Source organism: Zonotrichia albicollis, chromosome 33 (genome assembly GCF_047830755.1).
Source record: "Zonotrichia albicollis isolate bZonAlb1 chromosome 33, bZonAlb1.hap1, whole genome shotgun sequence".
Lineage (NCBI taxonomy): Eukaryota > Metazoa > Chordata > Aves > Passeriformes > Passerellidae > Zonotrichia > Zonotrichia albicollis.
This window is the reverse complement of record NC_133851.1, coordinates 2272545-2283952: the sequence shown is the minus strand read 5'-3', so window position 1 is coordinate 2283952 and position 11408 is coordinate 2272545. Positions and strand designations below refer to the sequence as shown.

Below are 11408 nucleotides of genomic sequence, written 5' to 3'. Positions count from 1 at the left end.
ACCCAGACCCCCAGACCCTCCCCATTTAGGGTGAGGGTCCCTCCCAGACCATGGAGGTGCCCCCTGGATCCCTGAATTTTGTGAAGGTCTATCCAGACCCTTCCCATAAATCCTGAATTTTGGGGTGAGGGTCCCCCCAGACTCTTAGATTCCCTCCAGACCCCTGAATTTTACAGTGAAGATCTACCCAGACCATCCCCATAATTCCTGGATTTTGGGGTGAGGGTCCCCACCCAGACCCCTGGGTGCCCCCAGACCCCTGAATTTTGTAGTCAAGGTCTACCCAGACCCTTACACCCTCCCCATTTGGGGTGAGGGTCCCACCCAGACGCTTGGGTGCCCCCAGACCCCTGATTTTTGTAGTCAAGGTCTACCCAGACCCCTACACCCTCCCCATTTGGGGTGAGGGTCCCTCCCAGACCATGGAGGTGCCCCCTGGATCCCTGAATTTTGTGAAGGTCTATCCAGAAGCCTCCCCATAACTCCTGGATTTTGGGGTGAGGGTCCCCCCCAGACCTCTGGGTGCCCCCCTGGATCCCTAAATTTTGTAGTCAAGTTCTACCCAGGACTCTCCCCATAACTCCTGGATTTTGGGGTGAGGGTCCCCCCCAGACCTTTGGGTGCCCCCCTGATCCCTAAATTTTGTAGTCAAGGTCTACCCAGACCCCTCCTACACCCTCCCAATTTGGGGTGAGGGTCCCCCAGACCCTTGTGTGTCCCCTTGGATCCCTAAATTTTGGAGTGAAAGTCTGTCGAGACCCCCAGACCCTCCCCAGAACTCCTGGATTTTGGGGTGAGGGTCCCCCCCAGACCCTTCCCAGACATCTGGGTTCCCCTGGACCCCTGAATTTTGGGATGAGGGTCCCCCCCAAACCCTTAGAATGCCCCCAGACCCCTAAATTTTGGAGTGAATTTCTACCCAGATCCTCCCCATAACTGCTGGATTTTGGGGTGGGGGTCCCCCCTGTCCCCCTCCCATGGGTGGGCACATCGGGGGTCGCTCCCCAGCCCCCCCAGACATCGGAATTGAGGCCGGAAGGATCGGTGGAAGCAGAATTTGGTGTCCAGCCTTCCTCATCCTCCCCTCCCGCCCTGTCCCCGGGGTCTCATGCTTTAAATAAGCTACAAAAACATAAAATTTAATTTGGTGGGTGGATGGTTGATGATTTATGATCATGGTTTGTATTTTTGTATTTTTGTTTGGTTTTTTGGGGAGTAGTTCTGGGGTTAATTCCATGTCTGGTGTTGGTTATGGAGTGATGATGATGGTTGGTTATTGTTTTTGATATCAGGAAATATAGAGGAAGGTTAATTGAAAGTGTATTGATGACAAGTGATTTGGATAATGTGGGGTTTTTTTGTTCAAATAATTTAATTATTTTAAATCAAATTAATGATTTGATTAAAAATAATTTAATTATTCGATAAAAAAAATGTCAAGATTTAAAAAAAATGCTTAAAATGAAATTTAAATATTAGTTCCTAGTAAATGGTAAAATAATTAATATTTTGTCTGGCATGAATGGGTTCCAAGTGCATCAGGACCGAGTTTGCCACGGCTTTATCGGTCAAACGGTGACATTGTGGGTGTCCCCTCCTGTCCCTCCCCTGTCCCCTGGGTGTCCCCTGGGTGTCCCCTCCCGTCCCTCCCGTCCCGCCCAGCCCGGCCCAGCCTCGCTCGGAGCTCGGCAGCGGCCGCAGCGACCCCAGCGCGGCCATGAAGGGTCCCCTGCGCGAGGGGATCTTCTCCCGCCACGTCAAACGGCACCCCGGGGTGAGTCAGCCTTCCTCCTCATCCTCCTCATCATCATCCTCCTCCTCAACCTCCTCATCCTCCTCCCAGGGACCCCCTCATCATCATCATCCTCCTCAGCCTTCCTCCAGGGCCCCCTCATCATCATCATCCTCCTCATCCTCCTCATCCTCCTCATCCTCCTCATCCTCCCCATCCTCCCCATCCTCCTTATCCTCCTCATCCTCCTCCCAGGGACCCCCTCATCATCCTCATCCTCCTCATCCTTCCTCCAGGGTCCCTTCATCATCCTCATCCCAGGGACCCCCTCATCACCATCATCCTCCTCAGCCTTCCTCCAGGGCCCCCTCATCATCCTCATCCTCCTCCTCTCAGGGACCCCCCCCAGCCCCATTCCTGCTGCTCTGGGACCTTCCTCGGCCTCTTCTTCCTCCCCATTTTCCTCCTCCCAGGGAGCCCCCAGCCCTCTGGAACACGCTGGGAGCTTCTGGATCTTTTACTGGGATGGACTGGGACACACTGGGAGCTTCTGGATCTTTTACTGGGATGGACTGGGAGCTTCTGTTCCTTGTACTGGGATACGCTGGGAGCTTCTGGATCTTTTACTGGGACATGCTGGGAACTTCTGTTCCTTTTACTGGGATGGACTGGGAACTTCTGTTCCTTTTACTGGGATGGACTGGGAGTTTCTGTTCCTTTTACTGGGATGGACTGGGAACTTCTGTTCCTTTTACTGGGAAGGACTGGGGCACTGTTCCTTTTGCTGGGATGGACTGGGACATGCTGGGAACTTCTGGGTCTTTTACTGGGATGCACTGGGAGCTTCTATTCCTTATACTGGGAGCTTCTATTCCTATTACTGGGAAGGACTGGGCTACTGTTCCTTTTACTGGGATGGACTGGGACACTATTCCCGTTTACTGGGATGGATTGGGACATGCTTGGAACTTCTGGGTCTTTTACTGGGATGGACTGGGAGTTTCTGTTCCTTTTACTGGGATGGACTGGGAACTTCTGTTCCTTTTACTGGGATGGACTGGGAGCTTCTGATCCTTTTACTGGGATGGACTGGGACACGCTGGGAGCTTCTGATCCTTTTACTGGGATGGACTGGGACACACTGGGAGCTTCTGATCCTTTTACTGGGATGGACTGTATCCCCTCCTCTCCCCCTCTCCATCCCCTCCCCGTGCCCCCTCGCTCCTCGTCTCCATCCCTTCCGTCCTTCAGGGAAGAACCACAAACCGAGGTTTGCTCTGACTGGGGTCACTGGGAGCACTGGGAATGCTGGAAATGGGGAGTTCAGCACTGAATCCTCTGCCCTTGCTCCATCCCCTCCATCCCCGCTCCATCCCCTCCATCCCCGCTCCATCCCCGCTCCATCCCCTCCTCTCCTCGGCTCCATCCCCTCCATCCCCTCCTCTCCATCCCCTCCATCCCCTCCTCTCCCCGCTCTCCGCCGCTCCCCGGTGTCCCGCCCTCAATCGCGGCCGATCCGAGGAGGTTTTGACCTCCCCGAAATCAGCGCGGGGGGAGCGGAACGAGAGCGGAGCCAGCGCGGGGCCCCGGGGAGGAGCCGCGAATTGCCGGGAACGGCGGCGCTGCCGCTGCAGCTGCGGCCTCGGATGGCGGAAAACGCCCCCGGAATGCTCCGTGCCTCAGTTTCCCCAAGGGGATCACACCGGGAGGGGAACGGCAGCTCCCGGTTTGGGGCTCCTCCCTAAAGGATTTGGGGCTGGGGTCCCGATTTCCAGCATTTCCAGTGCTCCCAGTCAGAGCAAACCCAGTTTATGGTTTGTGCCTGAAGCATTTGGGGTGGAACACTCAATTTCCAGCATTCCCAGTGCTCCCAGTACCCCTGGTCACAGTGAACTCCTATTTATGGTTCTTCCCCAAAGGATTTGGGGCTGAGAACCCAATTTCCATTCCCAGTGCTCCCAGTGACTCCAGTCAGGGCTGAACCCCAATTTATGGCTCCTTCCTAAAGGATTTGGGGCTGGGGACCCCATTCCCAGTGCTCCCAGTAAGAGCAAACCCAGTTTATGGTTCTTCCATAAAGGATTTGAGGCTGAGCCCCCCATTTCCAGCGTTCCCAGTGCTCCCAGTCAGAGCAAACCCCTAATTATGGTTCATCCCTGAAGGATTTGCTCCTGGGGTCCCCATTTTGAGCATTTCCAGTGCTCCCAGTGCTCCCAGTCAGAGCAAACCCCAGTTTATGGTTCTTCCCTGAAAGATTTGGGGCTGAACACCCGATTCCCAGTGCTCCCAGTGCTCCCAGTGACTCTGCTCAGAGCAAACCTCAGTTTATGATTTTTCCTTGAAGGATTTGGGGCTGAACACCCCATTCCCAGTGCTCCCAGTGCTCCCAGTATGGCCCTGCTCAGGGCTGAGCCTCGGTTTGTGGTTCCTCCCTGTAAGATTTGGTCTTGGGGACCCCATTTCCAGCATTCCCAGTGCTCCCAGTATGGCCCAGCTCCCGTCCAGCAGTGCCCAGACTAGGCTGGAATGCTGGATGCTGGCACCATCCTTGGCACCACACCTGCACCGGCCACAGGGCGCCCCTCACCATCCTGGCACCATCCCTGGCACAATGGCACCACCCCTGGCACCATCCCTGCACCACCCCTGGCACCATCCCTGGCACAATGGCACCACACCTGGCACTGTCCCTGGCACCACCCCTGGCACCATCCCTGCACCACCCCTGGCACCATCCCTGGCACCATCCTGGCACAATGGCACCACCCCTGGCACTGTCCCTGGCACCACACCTGGACCACCCCTGGCACCATCCCTGGCCCCATCCCTGGCACCGGGAGTTGCCGCAGCTCCCGGAGCCGATCCGGGGCTCTCTCGCCATCTGCTGCCGCCGCCGTCTGGGTAATTAACGCCTGGCAGTAATTAGCGGCAGGACAATTAGAGGCTGCCAAGGCGCAGGTGCCAGCGGTGGAGCCCGAACGGGGGGAGATGCGGACAGACAGACAGACGGACGGACGGAATGATGGCACCACAAAAACTGACCCTGGTCAATTTGGGATCTTCTTTGTGCACCCCAAATCCCTCACGGGGACTGGCAGATGCACCCAGACCCCCCCAGATCCTCCCAGATCCCCCCAAATCCTCACAGATCACCCCAGATTCCCCTCAGTCCCAAATCCTTCAGGGAGGAGTCACAAACTGGGGTTAGCTCTGACTGGGGTCACTGGGAGCACTGGGAACACTGGGAGCACCGGGAATGCTGGAAATGGGGTGTTCAACCCCAAATGCCTCAGGGAAGAACCATAAATAGGAGTTCACTCTGACCAGGGGCACTGGGAGCACTGGGAATGCTGGAAATGGGGTGCTCAACCCCAAATCCTTCAGGGAAGAACCACAAACTGGGGTTTGCTCTGACCAGGAGAACTGGGAATGCTCGAAATGGGGTGTTGAGCCCCAAATCCTTTAGGGAGGAGCCACAAACCAAGGTTTGCTCTGACTGGGAGCACTGGGAGCACTGGGAGCATTGGGAGCACTGGGAATGGGATCCCCAACCCCAAATCCTTCAGGGAGGAACCATAAATTGGGGTTTGCTCTGACTGGGGGCACTGGGAGCACTGGGAATGCTGGAAATGGGGTCCCCAGGACCAAATCCTTTAGGGAGGAGCCATAAAGTGACATTCAACCCTGACTGGGAGCACTGGGAATGCTGGAAATAGTGTTCCCAACACCAAATCCTTCAGGGAAAAACCATAAACTGGGGTTTGCTCTGACCAGGGGCACTGGGAGCACTGGAAATGGGATCCCCAGCCCCAAATCTTTCAGGGACGAGCCACAAACTGTGGCTCAGCCCTGACTGGGAGCACTGGGAGCACTGGAAATGGGATCCCCAACCCCAAATCCTTCAGGGAGGAACCATAAACTGGTGTTTTCTCTGACCAGGAGAACTGAGAGCACTGGGAATGGGGTTCCCAGAACCAAATCTTTCAGGGAGGAGCCACAAATTGAGGCTCAGCCCTGACTGGGAGCACTGGGAGCACTGGGAATGGAAATGGAGTCCCCAGGATCAAATCCTTCAGGGAGGCACCATAAACTGGGGTTTGCTCTGACCAGGGGCACTGGGAGCACGGGGAATGGGATCCCCAACCCCAAATCCTTCAGGGAGGAACCATAAATTGGGGTTTGCTCTGACCAGGAGAACTGAGAGCACTGGGAATGGGGTTCCCAGAACCAAATCCTTCAGGGAGGAGCCACAAATTGAGGCTCAGCCCTGTCTGGGAGCACTGGGAGCACTGGGAATGGAAATGGAGTCCCCAGGATCAAATCCTTCAGGGAAGAACCATAAACTGGGGTTTGCTCTGACTGGGGGCACTGGGAGCACTGGGAATGCTGGAAATGGGGTGCCCAGGACCAAATCCTTTAGGGAGGAGCCATAAAGTGACATTCAACCCTGACTGGGAGCACTGGGAATGCTGGAAATAGTGTCCCCAGCACCAAATCCTTCAGGGAAAAACCATAAACTGGGGTTTGCTCTGACCAGGGGCACTGGGAGCACTGGAAATGGGATCCCCAGCCCCAAATCTTTCAGGGACGAGCCACAAACTGTGGCTCAGCCCTGACTGGGAGCACTGGGAGCACTGGGAATGCTGGAAATGGGGTGTTCAGCAGTGAATCCTTCAGGGAAGAGCCATAAACCAATGTTTGCTCTGACTGGGAGCACTGGGAGCACTGGGAGCACTGGGAATGGGGTGCTCAGCCCCAAATCCTCCACAAACCGCGGCTCAGCCCTGACTGGGAGCACTGGGATTCACTGGGATTCACTGGGATTCACTGGGATTCACTGGGATCACCAGGAATTCCTCCCCCATCTCCCCAGCAGCCCAGCCCCGGGCAGCCCGAGGCTGAGGGAGCCAATTTCTCATTCCGAGCCCAATTCCTCTCCACACGAGGCGATTTTTCCTCTCGCCGCTTCCATTCCGTCACTCGGGCTGACAGCTCCAGCTGGAGCTCGGCACTCCTGGGCCACCTCTCCCCTGTAAATCTCGCGGGTGTCAGCTCTGCCTTCGCTCTGCCTGATAAATATTCATTTCATTGGGGCATTTTTCAATTCTCTTTCTCTTTTTTTTTTTCTCTTTTTTTTTTTTCTCCTTTTTTTTGCAGCTGGTTCCTCTCATTGGCTTCATCAGCGTGGGGCTGGGCAGTGCGGTGCTGTACCTGGTGAGGTTGGCATTGTACAGCCCTGATGTCAGGTATGGGTTGGCACAGCTGGGGCACACCTGGGCACATTTGGGGGTCACCTGGGCACACCTGGGGGTCACCTGGGGTACATCTGGGCACACCTGGGCATCCCTGGGCACACTTGGGGGTCACCCCACACTGCCAGAGTGGGGGCCAGAGGTGCCCAGTGTGGCTGGCACTGCACAGCCCTGATGTCAGGCACACCTGGGCACACCTGGGGGTCACCCCACACTCCCGGAGTGGGGAAATGTGAGGCCAGAGGTGCCCAGAATGAACCTGGTGAGGTTGGCACTGCACAGCCCCAATGACAGGTACAGCTTGGCACACCTGGGGCATATCTGGGGCACATCTGGGGGTCACCAGAGCGAGGAAATGTGGGGCCAGAGGTGCCCAGTGTGGCTGGCACTGCACAGCCCTGATGTCAGGCACACCTGGGCACACCTGGGGCACACCTGGGGGTCACCCCAAACTGCCAGAGTGGGGAAATGTGGGGCCAGAGGTGCCCAGAATGAACCTGGTGAGGAGGGCACTGAACAGCCCCAATGTCAGGTGTGGCTGGGCACACCTGGGGAACATCTGGGCACACCTGGGGCTCACCCCACACTCCCAGAGTGGGGAAATGTGGGGCCAGATGTGCCCAGGATGAACGTGGTGAGGTTGGCACTGTACAGCCAGGATGTCAGGCACACCTTGGCACCCTTGGGGCACACCTGGGGCACACCTGGGGGTCACCTGGGCACACCTGGGGGTCACCCCACACCCCCAGAGTGGGGAAATTTGGGGCCAGAGATGCCCAGTGTGTACAGCCCCAATGCCAGGTACAGCTTGAGGTGCCCTGGGCACACCTGGGGCACTCCTGGGCACACCTGGGGCACACCTGGGGCACCCCTGGGCACATCTGGGGCACACCCCACACCCCCAGAGCACATCGTGGGGCTCAGCCCATGGCCAGACCCAGCTCCAGGGTGGGAAATCCACACACAAAAAATTCCCAGATGGAAAATTCTGCTCTTGGCAGCACCAGCAGAACAGGAAGGGGATGGAGAGATGGAAAAAAGGGGGTGGGGATGGAAAAAAGGGGGGGGGGGAGGACGGAAAAGGGGGGGCAACAGGAGCTGCTGTCCCCAGGGACCCCTCCCACGGCCCTGCCGGCCTCCCCCAGCCCCTCAGGGACAGCACAGCACGGGCCCAGTTTGGCTCCAAGGCGAACTGGAATGGGACTGGGGGCGCTTTTGGGGGGTCCCATGGGGTGAGGGGGCGGTGCTGGTGGGGCTGGGGGCGTTTTGGGGGGGGTCTCTCCCCCCAGTCCATCCAGGTGTTGATGTCCCCCCTCGCAGCTGGGACAGGAAGAACAATCCAGAACCCTGGAACAAGCTGAGCCCCACAGACCAGTACAAAGTGAGCACTGGGCGGACTGGGAGGGCTGGGAGTGTTGTGGGGAGGAATTTTTAGGGCACTTTTAGGGTAAAACACTGAGTTTTCCTCATGTTTGTGCTGAAATTTGGGGAGGGGGCACTGGGTGACACCAAGGCCAGGCTGCAGGGACACTATGGAGACACTTTAGGGTTTCCCAGAGGCAATTTGGGGGGGATTCAGCCGCTTTTAGGGCACTTTTAGGGTAAAACTGCATTTTCTTCAGGAAAGGGAAAGGGGGAACAGCCCTGGAGTAGAACCCCTCCAAATATTTGTGCTTAAATTTGGGGAGGGGGCACTGGGTGACACCAAGGCTGCAGTGACACTGGGGGGACACTTTAGGGTTTCACAGATGCAATTTTGGGGGGAGGGAGCCATTTTTTAGGGCACATTTAGGGTAAAATATTTAGGCAAGGGAAAGGGGGATCAGTCCTGGAGCAGAGACCCCCAAAAGTTTGTGCTCGAATTTGGGGAGGGGGCATCAAGACCACCAAGGCCCCAAGGCTGCAATGACACTGAGGGGGACACTTTAGGGTTTCCTAGAGGCAATTTTGGGGTAAGGGAGCAATTTTTAGGGCACTTTTAGGGTAAAACACCGAGTTTTCTTCAGGAAATCCCACTGAAAGGGGGATCAGCCCTGGAGCAGAGACCCCCACCCCCAAATACTCGAATTTGGGGAGGGGGCACCGAGTGGCACCAAGGCTGCAGTGGCACTGGGGGGACACTTTAGGGTTTCTCAGAGGCAATTTTGGGGTAAGGGAGCAATTTTTAGGGCACTTTTAGGGTAAAACACCGAGTTTTCTTCAGGAAATCTTACTGAAAGGGGGATCAAGTGTGGAGCAGAGCCCCCCAAATATTTGTGCTTAAATTTGAGGAGGGGGCACCAAGGTCAGGCTGCAGCGACATTGGGGGGACACTTTAGGGTTTCCCTGAGGCAATTTTAGGGGGGGATTCAGCCCCAAATTTCAGCCATTCACTTTTATGGCACTTTTAGGGTAAAATATTCAGGAAAGGGAAAGGGGGATCAGCCCTGGAGCAGAATCCCTCAAATGTTTCAGCTTAAATATGGGGAGGGGGCACCAAGTCCAGGCTGCAGTGACACTGAGGGGACACTTTAGGGTTTCCCAGGAGGTTGGCAGTGTGTGGGGTGAGGGGGATTCAGCCACTTTTAGGGTAAAACATGGAGTTTTCCTCATGTTTGTGCTCGAATTTGGGGAGGGGGCACTGGGTGACACCAAGGCCAGGCTGCGGTGACACTGGGGGTCTGTGTGACACTGAGGGGTCTGTGTGACATTGGGGGGTCTGTGTGACATTGGGGGTCTGTGTGACATTGGGGGGGTCTGTGTGACACTGAGGGGTCTGTGTGACACTGAGGGGTCTGTGTGACACTGGGGGGGTCTGTGTGACACTGGGGGGTCTGTGTGACACTGAGGGGTCTGTGTGACATTGGGGTGCTGCACTGACGCCCCCTGATCTCTCTCCCGCAGTTTCTGGCAGTTTCCACCGACTACAAGAACCTCAAGAAGGAGCGGCCGAGCTTCTGAATCAGCCCTGGGACCGGCTGGGCTGCAGGAGGAGCCCCCCAAAGACCCCCCCAAGGACCCCCCAAGCTCCCAAAGCCCCCCAGAGCCCCCCAAAGCTCCCTCAGCCCCCCCAAACCCCGTGGTTCTGTCCCCCACCCCCAATAAAGCCCAGCCCTGGGGGTGCCCCCCTCACCCTCAGCTCCTGCACTGGGGATGAATTGCGGGGTGGGGGCAGCAAAGGGGGTCCTTTGGGGTTTCCAGAGCCTGGGAGCAGCAAATTGGATCCTTTAGGGTTTCCCAGAGTTTGGGGGCAGCAAACTGGATCTTTTAGGTTTTCCCAGAGCCTTGGTGGGGGGGACATCTCCGGATGTTTTCTGTTTTCCCAGCGCCTGAGCACGGGGGTGTTTGTGTGACCCCCCCGGGGACGCTCGCAGCCCTGGCGGCAGCACAAACCCGGCAAACCCCTCGAGCCCCCGGGGCCGGTTCCGCTCCCACGGCCCGGGGTCCCCTCGGGCCCCTCTGGGGAGGGAAAGGGATGGGAAGGGAGGGGAGGGGGGTCAGAGAGACACGGGGGGGGTGGGTGGGACCCGCGGGGGGACGTGACACGGGACAGACACGGGATAGAGACGGGATAGAGCCCGGGACACGGGACAGAGCCGGGATAGAGCCCGGGACACGGGACAGAGCCCGGATAGAGCCCGGGACAGAGCCCGGGATACGGGATGGAGCCTGGGACACGGGACAGAGCCCGGGACACGGGACAGAACCGGGACAGAACCCGGGACACAGCCGGGACACAGGATAGAGCCTGGGACACGGGACAGAACCGGGACACGGGATAGAGCGGTGACAGAACCCGGGACACCAGAGCCCGGGACACAGCCGGGACACAGGATACAGCCCGGGACACGGGACAGAACCGGGATAGAACGGGGACAGAACCCGAGACACAGCCGGGACACGGGATGGAGCCTGGGACACGGGACAGAACCGGGACACGGGATAGAGCGGTGACAGAACCCGGGACACCAGAGCCCGGGACACAGCCGGGACACGCGATAGAGGCCGGGACACGGGACAGAGCCCGGATAGAACGGGGACAGAACCCGGGACACAGCCGGGACACGGGACAGAACCGGGACACGGGATAGAGCCTGGGACATGAGACAGACACGGGAAATAGCCCGGGACAGGGGACAGAGCCCGGGACAGGGGACAGAGCCCGTCTGGACACCAGGAAAAGGGGAGGGGATGGTCCCTAGGCTGTCCCCCCATTGTACCCCAAATGTCCCAGGGCTCAGCATCACCCCCTGCCCTCAGGATGGGGAAACTGAGGCACCAGAGCCTCGCTGAGGGGTTCTATGGACCCCTCCCCAACATCCCCCTGCCCTCAGAGCCCACGGGGGCAGCACCAGCATGAGGAAACTGAGGCACGAGAGCCTGAGGGACCCCTCCCCAACATCCAGCACGGCCCAAACACCTCCAAATCTCTGCCCCCACTTTTA

General features: G+C 57.7%; 1 protein-coding gene across 1 annotated transcript; it reads left to right on the top strand.

Moving 5' to 3' along the window:
• The first annotated feature begins 1608 nt into the window (after nt 1–1608).
• On the top strand, nt 1609–10376 carry NDUFA4L2 (NDUFA4 mitochondrial complex associated like 2). The gene is made up of 4 exons (XM_074530706.1): nt 1609–1774; nt 6890–6978; nt 8305–8365; nt 9868–10376. The coding sequence occupies exons 1-4, from the start codon at nt 1718–1720 to the stop codon at nt 9922–9924; spliced, it is 264 nt and encodes an 87-aa protein (XP_074386807.1). The 5' UTR covers nt 1609–1717; the 3' UTR covers nt 9925–10376.
• Nucleotides 10377–11408: the final 1032 nt, after the last annotated feature.